Raw genomic sequence first — 20380 nt, 5'->3', positions numbered from 1 at the left:
TATTTAGCACCTTTGCACGCAGAAAGTTAAACCTGTGTATAAACCCATCTGCACCTGTGCCACATTTTCGAGCACTGACATTTGTGCACTCTTCAATGTCCTTTGTACATGAGCTCAGTATGGGTAGGATACATGTGCAGCAAAGATCCATAACCACATTTTATATATGAGCTACAAAAAAAAGATTATAATTGAATCATAATTTGACCACCATCTTTTATGGAGGTTGTAACTAAATCAATCAGTTGTGACCCACAAATTTGCATGCGGAAGCACAGTCAAACAACCACCAATGCCTTAAAGGGCTTGGTGCCAGACACCCACCCTCCTCCCCCCATGCTTAGCAGTGGCATCATTCCCTACTGCCAAAAAAAGACTGTGTGGAATTTCTTCTAGGAGCAAATGGAGAAACACTGACACAATATTACAGAAGCACGGAGCAACAACTCACCCAAACAGAGCTACAGACCCTCAGAATCATTCTGACTATCTAGAACTTCAGGCTGAAATCAGGGAAAATCTAATCTTAGAGATATAGAAAGAGAGGAAGAGACCGGAATGTAAAAGAAGAGGAAAGGGGTAAAAGTGCAAAGAAAGAAATCATGGATAGAGAAAGATAGAGGAGAGGTTTTAGGGAGGAGAAAGGAAAGTAAAGGCAGAGAAAAGGATGCACATTAAAAGTAAAAAACATAGAAGGAAAAGAGGGAAGGAGAAGGGTGGAGAGACTGTGCATGACGAGGTCACCTCGAGTACAATTCGTTGCTGTATTTAGACTTTCACCCTTCTCACTCCCTCCCACTTAGTCCAAAACAGCAGGGAGAGAGTGAAACAGAGGACAGAAAGGAACATGGGAATGAGAATGACAAAGCATAGCAGTAGCTGAGGGGGAAGCTCCAACCATTCCTATGCCAGGTTGCTTTATGTATTGCCAGTACCTGGAATCATAACAAATATTATTCTCAGAGAGAAGTTTTCTTCTGGTACTTTGCTGCACATGAATTATAACTTAAATAAACGCATGAATAAAGTGTGAAATACATGGTGGCTTGCACCTTTTTTTTGCACTTTGGAAAAAAAATCGAAAACTCTCAAAGCATATTTACATAAGAATTTATTTACTAACGCTCATATAGTGTACTTATGGTATGGAAGTGTAATGTGCAAAGTGTCCAATGTGCAAAACGTGTAATTTGCTTTTGAGGCAAATTGAACGCAATTGTGCTGACATTCTTTTTAGGATGCCATCATTTTCAGCACAATTGCATCCAATTTGCATCAAAGCTCAAAGCAAATTGCACATGTTTTGTACATCGGACACTTTGCACATTACACTTGCATAAGTATATGAGCCCTCTAGTAAAAAAAAGCTCCTATGTAAATGTGCTTTGAGAGTTTCCGATTTTTTTTTTTGAAGTGCAAAAAAAAAAACAGGTGTCAGCCACCATTATCCTCAGCATTAAAATCAGATCTGTGCCCCTGTTCTCTATTTGCACATGATCTGACATTGTCCGAAGCGGAAACCCTGGCGCTACCAAAAGTAGTATGATTGGTGCATTTACTTGTTAATGGCAGTACAAGAAGCAGTTTTGGACACAAGTACAAAGATGTCAATTTGTGCAATAATTGGCAATTTTACAACAACCTCAACTGAACCCTTCCAATTATTATCAAAATTCAGGTGAAAATGCTGTTTGCATTTTTGTATTAAAGCAATACTGACACTAAAAAACTACTTTTTAAAATATAAATGTACATTTAAAGTTACCAATAGATCATGCAAATGTCTATCAGTAATAAATCATCAACAAAACTGGCATAAGAGCAAATAAAAGGATTACAATCAGATGACATCATATAAATATAAATTACATCATCTTAATTTTTCAACTCCCGCCAACCCGTATATTATGTGGCAAGTACAGGAGCAAATGTTGCAACATGGTAAAGCTGAAATTTTGTTAGTAGTACATAAGTGATTTTATGATTGGCCTCAACTTAAATTATGCTGTAAAATGCCACGTCATTGACTACATAATATACATGGCCATTTTCCTGACAAATTACTAATAGTTGGAGGTAAAAATCGGATCCTGATAATGGTTTATCTAGGTAGCCAACACCAGCTACAAGTGGTCTACCCAAAGGGGGTTTGAGGTTTGTGTACAATGGCAAATGATGAAAAATGGCTTCTGAATCATAACTGTAAGCATCCAATTCTCACAAATTAAATAGAATCTCCATAAGAGGCGCTGCGCCAACTCGCCTCATTACCACTCCTGGTAACTTTAAGAGCCAGTTTTCAAACTCTTCTAGCGCAGAGAGGTCAATTTTGCTTCTCTGCACTACCACCCTGGACACCCCAGACCTCTCTGGACCCGCTCTGTCACCAAAAAAGGTGAGCATGGAGGAGGGGGCAGCAGCCGCAAGCTTCTTCAGACAGCAAAGGGGCTAGAATCACTCCTGATCTCCACATTTTATAAGCAGGTGCCACCTTAACCAAAATAAAGTGTAATGGTTACTGTGCCACTCAAACATCCAAGATTTTGGGGATTTGGAACCGAGTCAGCTTTAGCTACTTGTAAAATATATTCAAAAAATATATATTCAGTTACACAATGAAATTAATTGCTTGAATACAGGTATGTAGTTCATGTGGTTTATTGGACAGACTTCTAGGACCCTTACAGAACACATAAAGGAAAATATTTTAGATATCCGATCTAGAAATTAAACCAATGCAGTTAGATATTTCTCCATAGATTCAGGTTGTGATATATTGTTTTAACGATATCTGTTATGGAGTGAATCACCTAGAGGTGTTGACATATCACAAATACTAGCAGAAAATAAATTAGATTAATATTTTATTACATTTGAGATTTCCCACTGGTTTGAACTCAGAGTTTGATGTAGTGTGTTATTAATGAATATATTTTTGTATCCTTTGTTCTAATTGGTTGTTTAGCCTGTCCATGTTTCAGCAGTATTTTGCCGATGATGAATTGGCACCTAACACTTGAAACTTTGTATGGACAAGTTTTCTCAATAACATTCTAATCATTTCTTTTACTTTGACTTGTTGTGCGATTTCTTACATTGTGTCAGTGCACTTATGCATAAATTCTAGCTGATGGTTCAGTGCATGGAACTTATCTCAGCATTTTTTTCTGGTGAGCTTCTACTTATTCTTTGGTATTTTTTTCTTTATATTATATGAACTTTAATTATTACCTGGTTTTACTGTGAGGGCCCCACAGCTGCTGGCTTCCCCAACTTCATTCCGTGCAGTCACTGTATAAATACCAGAGTCTGAGGGCAGTGCCCAGCGCAGTGACAATGTGTGTCTCTCACCCTCTGCTCGGATTTGATGGGTCGGACTGTTTTTCAGCAAAGTGTTATCCTTCCTCCAAAACACTTGGGGCAAAGGAAGTAAAATAAATTGAAGTCAGTAAATGAGGTTACTTGTATGAATAAAAACAGGCCAATACATTTTACCGAGTGTTTCCAGAGAAATAAACTGAATGTAGGTTTTACTTGCAGATAGGATTTATTTTTCCCTATATTAGAGACTGGCAACCAGTACAGTTGTTGGTAAAATACAGTACAACTTCTAGCATCTTCTTTGCACCAGACACTGGTATAAAACATAATTCAGCTGTAGACATTGAATTCTTTACTACATAATTACTTGTTCAAATCAAAAACTGGAAACTCCGCAAACTAGTACAATATATAGAAATTACCCTTTCCAGGTAAATTGGCTAGTATCCTTATTGTGTATCTGGCGAGACATTTGTTCTGATCTTATGTGTATGTATACAATCCCTGCCATAAAGCAAGACAGGACCAGGTCCGCTCCTGCCATGAGGCAAGGTAAGTTACCAGGGGCGGCAAAAAGTCTCATAAAGTACTCCTTATAAAAAGGTATGTCAAAATGGAAATAAACTCAGGCACCTTTGCAGAGGCGACCTTTCTCCCTCTCTTAGAAAGTGATTCTAAGCTATCACCGCCAACAGTAAATATTCTAATACAGTGTCTAATTCCTTCTGTTCTCCTCCAAATGTTGAGTAGGAGGCAAAGATTGATTCTGGCAAAGAAGCCAGAAGGGTTGTATGGTTTCTTTTGCTTTGATCTATATTAATAATCCATGTTAAATTTCCCTCCTTGATGCCAAATAGGAGTGCTGGATTTGGTGCATTCTTATGCTAATTGTCTGGAAGAGTTTCATAGATATGTAAAGGTGGGAAAATCATCTTGCTAGTAAGCAGAGGGCACATGTTGATTTGATTTTCTTAGCTGAAGGATAAAAGTACATTAAGCTCTTACCTTCTGGAGTTGGGTTTCCAGATATAATGCATTTTAGTAACACTTCGGTGCCAGCATTTACTAGTGCACTTTGTAGCGGAATCTCAAACACTGGAGCCTCTACAGGATCCTCTCCCGCTGATACATATGAATCATCTGATGACTCTATGACGGCAGAAATGAATAGTGGGTGTAAAGATAAGATAAGTAGTTCCAAATAAAAAAAACAGGCAATCAGAAGCAACAATAATCCTATTAAAATATATTAAATATGTTGCTAAAGAAGAAGATGAAGTCTTAATTCTACATTTACAGTTTTCTGTAATTGGCGCCATTTTTTCGTGGCCCCGCAGGTAAAGTATTTGGACCTGGATTTTACACTGTCCTGAAATTTTTTTCCGGTCCCCTGAAGAATGTAAAATCGAGGCTTGACTTTATTTTTAAATGATGAAGTGCTTTCTTTAATATTATTATTAATAAGTACTTGTACAGATGGAGCAAACAGCATATAAACTCACAGCAAATGTACCTGTATAAAAATTAGAGGAGGGAGTGCACAAAACAGTGAACATTGTGCAGGATAAGTGGCATCACAGTTGCTATTAGTAGTTTAAGTATGAAAAACTAGGATGTGTCCATTTTTGACACATAATCACATTCTCATAATTGTATATATGCCCTCTCAGAAATGAAGTCTTACCTTCTGGTGACAAAGGCCTGCTTCGACGACTCTTTCCTTTGCTTCTGCTGCTTTTGTTGCTTTTGCTGCTGGTGTGTGTATCACTGTGCTTTTTGGCCTGTCCCCCACCCTTACCCTGTGGTGTTTGGCTGTTATTATCTACTACAGGGAGAGCCCAGGGTAGATACTTCTTCTCTTCACTTACAGATTCCTTTTCTTTAACAACTCCTCTCTGAGCTATCTCTGGGGCTGCTGGAGTATGTGTGCTGGGTGGTGGAGGCACACTTCTAACATCAGGAACTCTCTTCAGCTGCGTGTCACTGACTATCTCTTTTTGGGATTGTGCGGGGAGAGTCATAGCTTTAAATATTTGAGGGGGAACAGTTTTTGGTGCAATGATTTTTCCTGTAAGGTGTGATTGTGGTTTCAGATTTGTTTCTGAGTGCCTCAACCTGTCCTGATAAACTGCAGAACCATTTGGTGATTTCTCTGGTGGTGTAGGGGGTTGGCTTGTAAAACCCAGAGGTTCTTTAATTTCTGATATTTGGTTGACGGTGGCAAAGCTTCTGACTAGTGGTTTCCTTGCTGGCTGCTTTTCTTCTGTTTCAGAAGGCTTTGGAGTTGTTGACACTTTGGTAAGCTTAGGGTCCACAGGAGCAGGCTGGGCAGCTAGGGATCTTTGGGGTGATGGTGATCTTCGAGATAGATCCTGTGATGAACGAACTAGCTGTTGCTGGGACACAGTTCTTTTGATACGAGTCAGCTCTTGTGAGAAGCGGGTCTCAATGTCACTAATTCGTCCATAGAGAGCTCCCCTGTCATCCAGTGAGGTAGTCTTATGTCTCAGAGATGGGTACCTTAAAGTAAACCCACCTATTTCTGATCTTACACCGTCTCTTAAATCATCCCTTAGTTCTTCATTTGAGGAACCTAGACCAGCACCAAGCCCCTCAGCCCCAGGCTGATCAAAGGATCGTGCCTTACGGAGAGGCAACCATGAGGTCACTGAAAAGGGACTGTCAGTCTGGTCCAGACTTTTTCTTCTCTCTTCAAGACACCTAAGCTTTTCAAAGATTTTAGAGCCTGAGCGGACAAGTTTTGGGGATGCCCTAAGGATAGACACCCGCCCTGATGTTTCACTTAGTGGAGTTACAGGACGAGAATCTTGACCACTGGCCTGAGAGCCAACAGAGGACTTTGGCCTCCTAATCTTCTCTTCTACCTCCTCAGTCACTGTGTCCTGGTACTGGTTGGGCATTGTTGTTTTCTTTCTAGGTGTAACAGGGGTAGAGGGTCCACGGCCTGCAGGAATGATAGCTGGACGCTGGCCAATGCGTGGAGAGGGTGGTGTTATGATAGGGGGCCTAGGATTCACAAAGTTTCGTGGGGAGTCTGTTACAGACCCATTGATGCTACCTCTCCGCAGACCCCCTTCTGGTAAGAAGCTGCAGACAAAGTAAAAGAAGTAGAACAGTTTTTAAATAATCCCAATATACTAGAACGTGCAAGTGATCTTCACTGTGTATTTAGTGAGAGTAGGTGTGTGTAATAAGATTAAATTAATTTATGGGTTTTTTGTGTTTCATGTATATGAAAATTTATGGAAGATATTTTTTACTTCCTTTGTGTACCTGAGATTGTTTGATTACTTCATTTCATTGTAAGGTCAAAACTACTTTTCTTACTGCAACTGATAGATGATGTTCACCTTTATAATTAAAAGCTTATGAATGTCATATTTTCGAAAGTGGCACAATCAAAATCTATACATATACAGACATAAGCCTTGTGTACTGTCTATTTTCTGTGCTGGCCAGACAGATGGCAATTCAAGCAAAGATGTACAACGCTTGTAAGAATATAGCTCAGTACACATTAAAATCAATATTTTCTCTGCATTGCTACACCGGATGGCTAAAGAAACAGACAAAAACTTAAGGGGAATATAAAGGCACTTGTGCATAGGCATAACAATGCAATTCTAGCAGAATGTTTCAGCTATGTGACACTAAAAGGTTGAACTGATGGACATATGCCCTTTTATCAAGTAAATACTTTATGTAGGCATTATGTTGCCATAATCTGTGTAGATATGAAGGAGAAATAAATGCTAGCTGGCTGATTTACTAACACTGGTACTGATTTGCACCCATGCATTTACCCATAGCAACCAGTCATATGTCTGATTTTGTAATGTGCAATAGACTTGCTTGATTGATTGGTTGCTGTTGATGCATGGAATCCATGTAGTTTGTTTGTTCTGGCTTTGTATTGTATGGTATAGCTCAGCAAGTCATATAAAGATGTCATCGTTTTTCATCAATGGTGTTATACTATTGATAAACAATGTAATTGTAATGAATTTTCAAAGGAAGGGACAAATAATGCATTATGGGTAATCTTCTGACAGGGATGATGCACATGGGACTGGGGTGCTGGCTGATGCTGGAAGGTTAGATTCCAAACTCGGGGGGGGGGATATGGATCAGGAAAATTCAATCAACAGCCAAATTCCAGCACCCTACAGCAGCATTGTTTATAATACATTAATAAATTACATAGGAATCACTAGAAAGAGACAGCAACAAAGGTATAAGTAGGAAATGGAGACTTTGTATAAAAAAAAAGAAGCAAAACGTGCAGGTGCAACAAGTAGGAGCAGAGGAGAGTGCAAAGGGGTCAGCCTTAAAATATGAACTAAAATGAATGCTGAGTTTTGCAGCAAAATAAAATGAAGTGATAATGATAGCTGGAGCGGATGCCACCAATCCCAGATTTTGCAAAAGGCATCACACCAGGTAATGAATGTCTATTCTTATGTTTGCTACAGATGTATAAATGTTTGTCCAAACAGTTACCTGTCTGTAGTGTACTGACTATAGGACTGCTCCCAATAGTGGTGCTATAAACATTAGAAGGGGCACACCAAAGGCAAATTAATGTGTCACTTGAGGGTGACTGTTACCCCAGTGTTTCTATATATCTGTAACCTTGTTATGAGCTATGGGAGCTCAGCCTGAAGGCCACTTAGGCCGCTAGGAGGTTTTATTAGATCAATCATTAATCAGCTGACTTTTTAGCTTTAAAAAGTATAATAACCTTACTTGGAAATGATACTAGCCTCTCTGAGTAGGATGCTTGAAAATCACACTAGTCTCTCTGAGTAGGGTGCTTGGAAATAATATTAGTCTCTCTGATTAGGGTGCTGTCACCCTAGTTTCCTTAAGCTTAAGTCAGTTGACTATACTTGATATAGACTGAAAAGTGTACAGTATATTAGAATAAGTATTTTTTCTCATAGTTTTCTATCTAATGTGTGAATGTTGAATAAATCCAGCCTCTCTAGATATTGAGAATGAGCAGTTCTGGGTTTGGTGGTTTTTCTACTGTCCAGCTGAAAAGAAGATGGAAGATGAAGATGCCAAAATAAAATTGTTGGCGGATGGATCTTGAGATGGCCGAGCTGGTAATGATGCTTTGAGATGGCATTCCAGCTGCTCAGGGTTACTTACACCCGGATGGCACAAGATCTGCCTCGGTACAGGCTGAAGGCGCTGCTATACAGATCACTGAACCCAGAAAGGCTGACCTCTGAACCCCAGACACTGCCTGGGAACTCGTTGCTGGAAGCTGGAATGAGGGGCTCCACCCCTAGGTGGCGAGCCCCTCCACCCTGAGTGAAGCCTTGCCTTGCATTCCTCGTGTCCCTTTCTAATACCGTCTGTTGGCTGCCTGACCAATCAGAGAGCTCATCTGTTTGTGAGAGTGCAGTCAGCGTGCTGGGAGTGGTGTGCAAGGATCTAGCCAGCAGTGTATCTGAATCCCCTAGGAGAAAGGGAAAAGTTTTAGAGAAGAGCACAAATCTTATCTCAATAAATAATCATATTTACACCCAACACATTACCTCTGCCTGGGTAGGCCTTTTAAAAAGACGGGAAGAGATTTTTGGCACAGGCAGAACAAATAAGCTGCTGAACTTTTCTGACCCACTTAACATGACAGAGTATAATGCAGAACTGTGTAAAAATGGAATTGTAGAGGGTAATTATGCAACGACAGTCCAACAAGTATCTCTGTGACCATCCCGTCTTTCCTGTATAGACTGTACCTGAATGTGTTAGCCAGAATATAACCGATTATAATCGATTATAACCGTTATTGGTGCTTAATATGGGAAGACATAGTAATCATACAGTGCAGGACAATGACTGGGACATTCTGATTAGGAAAGCACAGAAAGAGAGACCTGACATTTAACTTCTCATTTGAGTGTGTTATGTACATTAAATTATTAATAATGCATTGTAAGATTGCTACTGAGCAGACTAATCAATGCTGATGGTAACCAGATGGGCCTACAGTTAATGCCCCTGTAATGTGCCCCGACAACATTTGATGATTGCTGTGCAGTATGTAGTGTTTCACCATAGCAGCATAATGCTTTCACTTGATGGTTATTGATTGCTATGAAATATTTGGCAATGTAAATCAGTTAAACTACTGTAAATGGTTATAGCACAGTAATGTGTAAAAAATGTGTATGGCATGGTGATGTTCCCCTTTCCAGCCTTTTGGGTAGTGACAGTCAGTGCCCCACAGTCCCATCATACTATTACCCTCTATCTGGAAGTCTTAGCAGCAGCAGTAGAGCAGCTAACACAGGAAAGGTTGCGAGAGACTATGGGGTATATTTAGTGAAGTACAGTCCACTAGAGTTTCTCTCCATTCATTTCTATGGGATTTTTAAAAGATTATTTGCCAATGAGTGAAAGTGAAAGTTCATCCTTTGATAAATACGCCTTTTAAGGAGAATTCAACTGTAAAGTAAAAAAAAAATCCTTCCCCCCTACCCTACATAAACCCCCTTCCCTCCTCCCTGCCAGCCTAGCTGCTACCCTGAGCAAACAGAAACAGAAAACTGCTCCAACTGCGCCTGCGCCGATACAGAACTTACTTCCTGAAGATTACCGAAGAGAAAAACGATGGCTGCCGTGAACTCCACTGGACAGAATTTGCACCAAGGTGTAAGTAAAAATATAGAGGCATTTGCCTGAGGTAGCAGCTAGGCTGGGGGGGAGGGAGGGAGGGGGATCTATGTAGGGTAGGGGGGTAGAGGTTTTTTTTACTTTACGGTTGAATTCTCCTTTAAAAATTCCATAAAAATTCATGGAAAGTGGCCAAATTTCAGTGGACTGTGGTAATCTCTAACTTCACTCATTGATAAATATACCCCAAGGAGTAAGTCTAATAGAAACCACTCATATAGGATATAGGGTATTGCTTTGCTGTCCTAGTGTGCCTTCTTTGCTGTCCTAGTGTGACTACTATGCCAAGCTAGCTGCAAGCACTTTGCATGCTCAATTTCTTCTATTCTGAATGCTTAGTGCTTAAGTAGGCCCTGTATTCTATCACTTAACTGGCACATCAGCCCACTGAAACTTGTCTGACTGGATTATTAAGAGGTGTCCAAGTGAATGTGAATCTACAGAATCTGCAGAAGTACATGTTTTATAAAGCTGTATGAATTTGTTATTAATAGTTATTTTTATTATGTGATGTTATTACTCTGTAATGCAGAGTATTACAGTCTGGGTACCCATGGGTACTTGATTTTTACCCAAAAAAGCAGGTAACCAGTGGGTTGCAGGTTGGACTTTCAGGTGTAGGTATATGTGTGGGTCTGTGGGTCACGTTGTAGGTCTCATAATTAGTTTTTGTGGTTTAAAGGTGGTCAGCGGGTCAGGTTGTGGGTAAGGCAGTTGCAGGTTGGTTGGGTAGTGGGTCCGAGCAGGTAAATATGTGGGTTGCAGGTCTGTGATAGTGGGTCTGAAACTACATAGTACTCTGTAGTAAGCCCATTCTGATGGCATAATGGCTAGCCATACCAAGCTAATGCTCTGTAACTCTCTGTAACCGACCACTTCTTTTTGCCTACCTTTGTTCAATTGAATGCTTGGTCTATAATTAAACTCCTGATTAAAGACCCTAATTTCCTTAATAAAACAAATATTGTTAAACCCAAGAATTCTTTTTTTATAAATCCTATAGAATAAAATGCCTCAGCAAACCGAAGCAGTAGCTATAAAGCATGAGGAGTACGGGGACACATAACCTTGGGTTAAAAAGCAGCTACACTACTCCATCTTACCTGCGGTTATAAACTGGGATGCCTCAGCAACATTAAAATGCTTTATACTGCATGTCCTATCTTTAAAGGCAGATGCTCATCAAATATACATGCTGCAGGCTGTTCCAGTGGAATCCTGCCAAATGCATTGCTTTATAAAGAAGCTACACTAAACCTTTTGCTGCTTCAGGGGTGCAGTGTGTAGTTCTGCAATGCATCACAGACTTCTGTGGCAAGGGATAGGAGGTAACGCTATAGTTGCTCCCATGCCTCCAATCAACTCTTTTTTTCCTAATCCCGCTCCTCTGTCCACTTATATATACCCCAGACCTTCCATTTGGAGTTTAATGCCCTTCAAACTGTCTTTTGTAACTCTGTGGTGAAATTGTATTTTAATGATGAGTCTTGGTTCCAATCACTTCATCCATATAAAATAAAGCCTTAAATGGTGGTCGTATTCAGGCCAATGCACATGTATTAAACAGATAAACTCCCTTTCAGAATTAGCCGTTAGCAAATTCATCGTGGTTAATGGATCCGGCCCTTGTTTTCCAGAAGTACTCTTTGGAGCCCAATTCCTTATATGCCGATCTATGCTCACCTGAAGGGGTACCCAGAGGTGTATTGTTGGGTGCCCGAATCGTGCGTTGTAATTGGGGGCCCCCGGCATCTTCTTCCCCTGGTTCAGAGTCTGAAAGAAAAATCAAATAATTTTTCAGAACATAAGCAATTTACTTTTAATTATGTGTCTGAAATTAAAGTTTATGTCAATATTATTTCATCACTGAATGCAATTCATAATATTCAGACCAAAATAACATCAAGACTATAAACCCCAATAAAAGCCACAGAATGACAAATGTGTAATACCCACCTTCATTAAACCATTATGCTTATCATGGATTATGCATACATCTTATAGTTTGATGTCAGCCCCAGACAAAATATTTTATTAGCTTATTATCATCATATGACAGTAGAGAATGAAATGACATTATTAGTAACCAGGAATGGAATTTTGACATGGCTGAACAGAAACACTAATCTCCTGTCGTGGAGATAGCGTAAACATTGTTACTACTTAGGCAAAGAAAACGGGTTGGTGTTCCTACCGTAACTGTGTTTCCTGCAGGAGCGGAATACTTCGCTTCCATAGGGGCAGCGAGAGAGAGATATCACAAACTGTTAGTAACAGCACAAGCAAAAAATCAGCTCAGTAACAAAAAAAAACTTTTCTACAGCATGCAAGCACCAGAGGGCAGTGTAACACTTGTTTTTGAATGGAAAAATGTTTAATAATATGATAAAGGATGTGAAATAAGCACTTCTGTTTCTGTCTCCGGGTCAGGAGGTCTCTGAAACCATTATTTGCACAACTGTACAGGCAATAGTCAATTAAATATTTAGATGACTTAGAATTAAGAATGTTGCTGAAAGTTATCATTCTATAAATAAAAATAATCCTACATAGATTAAGGGGTTATTTATCAAAATCCAAATTTTTTAATTTCTTAAATGAAAAAGTCCAACCAAATTAGAATCCATGATTTACCTTTATTTATCAAAAAAAAAAAAACACGGATCAATAAAAACCACAACTTTTTTGGGTTGTCACCCAAAAACCAGAACTTTTTCGGATTGCAAAAGATTCGAACTTTTTGTGAAATCGGAGGAAAGGCCCAAAATGTTCATAGGAAACCCAGCACAGACAATAATCTCTTGAAATTGCAAATAGGACCTCTGCCATTGACTTCTATAGTACCTCGACAGGTTAAAATGGAGAATTTTTGGATTCCGACATTTTGCATACATTTTGTTCACTAAATATTCCGATTTTATAGTAAAAAAAACCTCGAATTTGTAGAATTTTAAGCATTCAGACTTTCATAAATAACCCCAAAAATGTCTATAATAAATAATGTTGTAACAGAGAGTAAAATCTTTAAAATTTCTTAAAAGCTTAAAAGCTTAAATAAATGAAATATTACAACTGCTTAGAAATAGGCCCTCAGTGTACCAATATACAAAAAAAACTACTGGGTGACACCAGAGCCCTTGAATACTTTGTTAAAGATGAAGCTGTGAAGAAACAGAGTAGTATATACAAATAAGCAATAAATGTAAGCCAAATGGGGCTAAAGCAGGTTGGCCCAGGTTGTAGTCCAAATGCAAAATATATTAAAGGAGAAGGAAAGGCTTGGTGGACTTGGGGGTGCCAAATTTTAGGCTCACCTGCTCACTGAGGCAACTTTGGGTGACTATTGAAAACTCGTGTGCTTTAGCGCAGACGACTTTTCATTGTAGCCTATGGGAAAACACGCTGAGGCAGTTTGGGGAGAATGTCGCTCAGAAGACGAGGCGATTAGTCGCCAGCCGACTGTGGCGACTGTGGCCTTACCCTTAAGGTAACATTTTAACATTTTCGAATGTTAAAAGTATGCCTTTAAAAGTTCCATAACCACCACAAATTAGATTAGTTTAAAAGAACCCAACCCCCACCCCTGCTTCAGTTTACAGCTAGGAGCCTTTTGTGCTCCAAAAAGGTTATGCTGTTCAGTGAACATACTAAATGCGCACACAGTTATTGCAGAATGGAAATTACTCTGTGTATCCATGACAATGGTAGGTGCACAGTGCCCTGTGTCTAAAATTTCTCATCTTTCTGAAATGCTTATTATGAATAATAAGGGTCTGTGATTTCTGCTGAACAACACAAAGCGGCATGGAAAAACAGATGAAATTTGACAATTACACAATCCATATCGGCAATTATTGGCACAATTACATCTTACAGTTTATTTATTTTCCATGGAATAGGGAAACCAGTGTTTTTAATCTTTTTTTTGTATTTGATCATTTATATTGATATAAGTATGTTATAGATCATCCATTCTAAGCAACTTTTTAATTGTCTGTCTATATTATTTTAAATTGTTATTATTATTATTATTATTATTATTATTATTATTATTATTATTATTATTATTATGTAGTGTTTGAAATATTAGCTATCCTTATCAGACTATTTTCAAGCCGGCAACTGAAAATAATATGCACATTTACATCAAGGACAACCATACTTATTTGCTTATGGCCAATACAGAGAGATACCATTAACCTGTGCTTCAGGAAAATATTATATTATAGTAGACCTTTTAAAAATCCTATATAACAAGACAAAACAATAGAGACAGACCAAACCATATACATTAGAATGTTTTTTTTCATGTACTAATCATTGCATGAAATGGTAAATATCTCCAGAACATTTGCTTGCCAAGTATATTCGAAGAGAAGTGATAAACTCAGTCAGACATGGTAATGTACGACCTTATGCCATTATGAATTTATTTTTTAAGTTATATGTTTCCAGTTATAACGGATATGTTTCATTGCCATTTCAATTTTAAAAGATTACAGATGACCAAACCATGTCGACTCAGTTTTATTCTTATATTGGTTTGATTCTTTACTGCAAAACTTTAGATAGAAAATATGAGGAAGTTAAGTAACACACAACAAATCCTCTGGTATGGGACTGTGGGATATCAGATAGTTGGGAAAGATGGTGCCTATAGTAGCAGTGGGATAATAGTCTCTGGGAAGGGACTGTGACTGTGGGATAGCAGGTATAGTAGGGAGAGATGGTGTCTATAGTAACAGTGAGGATAATAGTCTCTAGGAAGGGACTGTGGCTGTGAGATAGCAGGTATAGTAGGGAGAGATGGTGCCTATAGTAGCAGTGGATAGTAGTCTCTGGGAAGGGACTGTGACTGTGGGATAGCAGGTATAGTAGGGAGAGATGGTGTCTATAGTAGCAGTGAGGATAATAGTCTCTGGGAAGGGACTGTGGCTGTGGGATAGCAGGTATAGTAGGGAGAGATGGTGTCTATAGTAGCAGTGAGGATAATAGTCTCTGGGAAGGGACTGTGACTGTGGGATAGCAGGTATAGTAGGGAGAGATGGTGCCTATAGTAGCAGTGGGGATAATAGTCTCTGGAAAGGGACTGTGAGTGTGGGATAGCAGGTATAGTAGGGCGAGATGGTGCCTATAGTAGCAGTGGGGATAATAGCCTCTGGGAAGGGACTGTGGCTGTGAGATAGCAGGTATAGTAGGGTGAGATGGTGCCTATAGTAGCAGTGGGGATAATAGCCTCTGGGAAGGGACTGTGGCTGTGAGATAGCAGGTATAGTAGGGAGAGATGGTGCCTATAGTAGCAGTGGGGATAATAGCCTCTGGGAAGGGACTGTGGCTGTGAGATAGCAGGTATAGTAGGGTGAGATGGTGCCTATAGTAGCAGTGGGATAAAAGTCTCTGGGAAGGGACTGTGGCTGAGGGATAGCAGGTATAGTAGGGAGAGATGGTGTCTATAGTAGCAGTGGGATAATAGTCTCTGGGAAGGGACTGTGGCTGTGGGATAACAGGTATAGTAGGGAGAGATGGTGCATAAAGTAGCAGTGGGGATAATTGCATCTGGGAAGGGACTGTGGCTGTTATAGTATGGAGAGTTTTTGCCTAGGTATTCATTATACCCCACTGTACCAGTGGTACCAAATTTGCAGACCATTGATGGGTCTTGAAATACAGCTTCAACCAAACATGTTAGTCAAACAAACTGATTGCAGTTACTTGTCGTTCATCAGGAGCTGATGGATGATGAAATGGACAGTCCTGATTTGTATAATAAATAAGGCCCCAGCAGGTCTCTGGGCCTCACCAAGAGCAAAATCATGCCATGAGTTATCTAACTATAAATATCTTGTACACATGTACTTACAATAAGTGCAGCTGTTCTGAGGGTAAGAGATTGTTCTTGCCTACCAATCTCTGACCTTGATTCCCATCATCGCTTTAAATGTCTGTTAGAATTGCGCAGGTTCATGAGTCATTGCTGCACTGCTGAGAGTTTATTTTACTACTGTGCAGAACATCCTAAAATTCATTTACTTGAACTCCCCTCTTAAAAAACATTTGGAAGAGCATCTTTTAATCATTAAAGATATTGGTCCAAATGAAGGTGTAAAATTTTGTACTATAATAGTTTTTTTAAGAATTTTTAATAGGCTTGCGGCATAGGTTTGTGATCACAATCACAATTCCAGCACTTTTTACAAGATTTTAATTAGTCTTGTTTGAAGTGTTTGAACGAATTGATTCGTCATATGACTTTAAAGCTCAAGGTGACTGAAAGCAACAAAATTTTAACACATAAAAATTATAGTTCAGATTAGGGCTCACATTTTAAGGGTTTGGCACAAGAATTGTGGTGCTAATGAATTTAGCATTATCTTATTAGCATGCAATACATCTTGCACTCAATACAAAATCCAAAAGGTTGGATGACACTGATATTGAGGAAGAATAACTTGTTTTTTGCCATACTTGAATAAAAATATTTTATTTAACAAAATCAGCTTTACCTATAAAGTACCTTTATTTTCTCAATGCCCATGATGGCAATACTGGGCACTAATAGATTATGTCAATGGAGATTTAATGAGCCCCTCCTGTACCAATTGAAAAAATAAAAAGCCATAGGTTTATATGTTTGTAGGGAAAGGTATGGTTAGGTGGAGGGTGGGATGGTGATGATAAAGCAACGCACCATGAGTAAAGCGTCCGAAGACCCTCCGAGGGTGTCCCGATTTCTAAGAAGGAGAGAAAGAAGCATCTGGGTTAATGGCCTAAAACTAGTGGAAGTTTGTACCAGTCAATCTTCAGTCAGCCCCGTGTACACAGAACACATAAGTTTATGTTAGTAAGAGAATTTCAATGCATCAATTAGTAATGATCCCAGTAGGAATTCCTGTTCCATTACCATGACAACAGCCACTGACCCTGTCACTTTTAGTAAAGGTCTTTATAATAATGTGCACGAAAAAAAAAATGCTGACCCTCTGGAACACACGTATGAGATGGTCTGTAGACTTTATTGCTTACCCTACAGAAATTATATTGTAATATATATCAAAACTATAGCACATTTCTTTTTTCTGCTTACTGGCACATGGTACTCGGGATGCAGCTAGACAACTGCCTGCTATACATATAGATTTATATCCATAAGATTTTTGGGTTGAAGTCGTGTTTGTGGTTCAACATTTGCTCAAGTACCCAGTCTTATATAGGAATCTGTGCACCCCATTTTGGAAAATGTGAGGATATTTGAAATCACCGAGTATTTTCAGGTCAACCTAAATGTATTATAAGGGATAATTTACCCCCTACTGTAAATTATTAACATATTGTTAGTCCCCGAGGGTTCTTTGACTATATTAAGACACAAAGCTTGAGCAGAGTAGCATTATACAAGTCACCGAGGGGTTCTGTGACCATTTAAAGGCACAAGGATCCAGGCTGAGTTATACAGGAAACTTTTTGAGTATCACTCATGTATTGTAAGGGATAAATTATAAGGATATTAGTAGTCCCTGAGGGTTCTCTGACACTATTAAGGCACACAGCTTGAGCAGAGTAGCATTCTACAAGTAATGGAACTTTTAATATCCTCATATTCAAAAATATGTTTTATTTTTTCCAGCACTGTTTACATTTGATGACTTCATTAGGCAACATTTATACAGTAATTATAGAATTTAATGCATATTCATGGCTCTTGTGTGTTATAATATTATAAACACCCACTTTATTCTATTTTCACAAGTAGCTAGAACATGCAGTGTCATGAATTCTACCCTACATTTTAAAATATAAGAATAGAACTGTTACATTCATTTCAGATAGGTATTTGCTGTATATCCTGTATGTACAACAGTATGTCAAGGTTGTTGCCTTAAATCCAGTGCAGTTTATACCATCTATAGGGACTTGCATAGAGAAATATGAAGGGTCAGGTCCCCTTCTGTTTGGAAATACCCTGTAGTGCAGAAAAATTCATATATACATAGTCAATATATGCATGAATCAGTACATATATATTGACCAAACATTTACTGGTTATCAATAACATATAGTAAGGAAACTTTCAACTTAACCTAGTGGAGCCCTCAACTGCAATGCTACTGAGTTTATTACCTACAGTAGGTGAGACCTAGTGACATTTTAATATTCAGTTAAGATTTTGGATTGTGCTACATAAATATTTTGCTTGAATTTGAGCACTGATTTTCTTGGGAAGCAGCAAGGTGAAAGTCTGTTCTGTACCATGACAGATTTCTTCATCACACTCCTGTGGCAAAGAGACGGCAGATGAGTAAATGTCACACGAGGGGATCAAAATAAGGTGTGAAATCATCAGGACACTATGGCACAGCAGACTTTACCCACTACAGATGTAGGTGATGCAAAACTTAAATACATTAATTTTTTTGTTTACTGTGGCAATGAACACCAGTTGGTCAAGTAAGGACAATATAATTAGGAGGGATGGGATGTCAACTGAAGGCAAATACATTAGAGTGGCTATAGCCAGTCTGGAGCCTTCATGAAGCAACATTTAGGAATGCAGGAAATATAGCAGTGTTTCTTAACTGTTTGCTCAAGGGACCCAAATTATGCCAATGACTCTGGTTCATGACCTAAAAATCGTTTAGACACTGTCATGCATTTTAATTACTAGGAGAAAATGTTATTAAAGGGAATCATGGGGACCCACTCTAAACAGCATGTTTGGGTCCTGACTAGTTAAGATTAAGAACCCTTGCTTTATACTGCATGTGTATGTATGTAAACATACAGGAGAAAACATTTGTAAGTTGATTGTGCACCAACATAGGGCACAGTTGGATCATGGGTCCTAGCAATGTTGACGGTACTTTGTCTAGTGGCTAGACCATTGTGGTGCAGCTGAAGTTAATAAGGCTTGCATTTTCCCCAGAAGCAATAGGCTATTGACGTCCTTCTGTATTATAAGACATCATTCAGTTGGTATAAACAGCCTTTAATGAGTTTTTATTGGGAGTGATGTGAGTTGTAAAGCTATAATAGTTATACCTGTTGAAGCATAACTATTGTATTGGAGGTGTGGAGCAAATTGTCCTGGTGATTGCACCAGCACTTTTCCTAAATTAGAGGTTATTTTGACACAGTCTAATAAAGAGGTGGTAAAACACATCAATTTAAGGGGAACACCTTAGATTAACTGCTTATTATAGGCCCCACCCACACCAGTCTGTTCATAAGTGTTTTATGTTATAACTATATCAGTGAAGGCAAAACAACTGGATGCGAGAAACATCTATAAGCTACTAATTAGAGGAACCACCCCTTTACCCATGATTCTTTTTGTATGAGCCAGTGCCATATGTGTTTGCTGAATCGGTGAAGGCAAAACACATATAAGGAGCACCCATATAACTCATTCATATGCTTGTAGAAATGTCATAGAGATATACTGTATGAAAGACTTGGGTGCAGAGATTTATGGTTGATAATTGGTGTATTACAGCAGCACATTTTGCAGGACTTCTACCATGATATAAGGTAATACAGTAATTTGCTATGCCAGGAATGTCTAACTCAAGGCCCAACCGTTGTAGTGAATGGGCACTCAGCAGTGGCCAAAGGAATCCTCGTATATGCTGTCAATCCACTGGTCCTAAGCATTATGTTTATGTAAATATTGAACTTATTTGGTAAATTGTCATCTGTTTTTAGCAAGGGAAGTGATGCTTTCCCTTAGCTTATAGAGGTTCTAAAAAAATAAGATGCAATGTAAATGTTGGGGAATGTATGTACTCAGCAGCATTGCACCTTTAGGATAAGTGCAGAATGTACTGTGATGTATCCACTCTGTGACCCCTCTCACTGTCTGATTCCTGCTTGGCTGCCAGCCTGTCTCTTGGAACCAAAGAAATCAGATGATTACTTGCCTGATGATTTCAATCAACCTCCCTTTTAAACAGGCAGCAATTCCATATCACAGCCAATCTCCCATCTCAAAGAATCTGTTAATATTGGATAATAAACCTTTCCTTATATGTCTGTATGCCCTATAGATCAGTCCCTAACTGGATCTTCTTTACAAGTCACAATTCCCATGAAGCAAAGGAACACTCTCAAAGTCTACCCGGGCTCCAATTCAACATTGTTTTCTTTAGGACTACAGAATTAGTCTGGCATGTTGCAGGGCAGAAAGCACACAATGCCTGGAGACGTTTCATATCAGCCTTGAGCTAAAATAAAACATTTGTTTAAACTAAAACATTTGTCCCAAACTAGGGGTATTTTCTTTTACCAGGAATCCAATGCAGCAATTCATTTAAAGTGTTAATAGTTAATCATTTTAAAATGAAGTTAAGCCCTCAGA

General features: G+C 38.9%; 1 protein-coding gene across 4 annotated transcripts in view; it reads right to left on the bottom strand.

The window, feature by feature from the left end:
* The window catches only part of LOC108701290 (striated muscle preferentially expressed protein kinase-like), a 134644-nt gene that overhangs the window by 61897 nt on the left and 52367 nt on the right, over window positions 1-20380 (bottom strand). Inside the window, exons 2-8 of one of the 4 annotated variants that reach the window (XM_041575971.1) lie at window positions 16718-16760; window positions 12224-12253; window positions 11713-11802; window positions 8674-8809; window positions 5006-6429; window positions 4327-4470; window positions 3232-3414 (exon numbers count right to left, since the gene is read on the bottom strand). In XM_041575971.1, the coding sequence (XP_041431905.1) occupies window positions 3232-3414; window positions 4327-4470; window positions 5006-6429; window positions 8674-8809; window positions 11713-11802; window positions 12224-12253; window positions 16718-16760 (2050 nt within the window). Of the gene's footprint in view, window positions 1-3231; window positions 3415-4326; window positions 4471-5005; window positions 6430-8496; window positions 8810-11712; window positions 11803-12223; window positions 12254-16717; window positions 16761-20380 lie in introns of all 4 variants that reach the window. The other 3 variants (XM_041575968.1, XM_041575969.1, XM_041575970.1) reach the window with 3 other exon arrangements.

This window comes from Xenopus laevis, chromosome 9_10L (assembly GCF_017654675.1).
Source record: "Xenopus laevis strain J_2021 chromosome 9_10L, Xenopus_laevis_v10.1, whole genome shotgun sequence".
Lineage (NCBI taxonomy): Eukaryota > Metazoa > Chordata > Amphibia > Anura > Pipidae > Xenopus > Xenopus laevis.
Note: the sequence above shows the minus strand (reverse complement) of the source record. Positions and strands in the feature narration are given on the sequence as shown.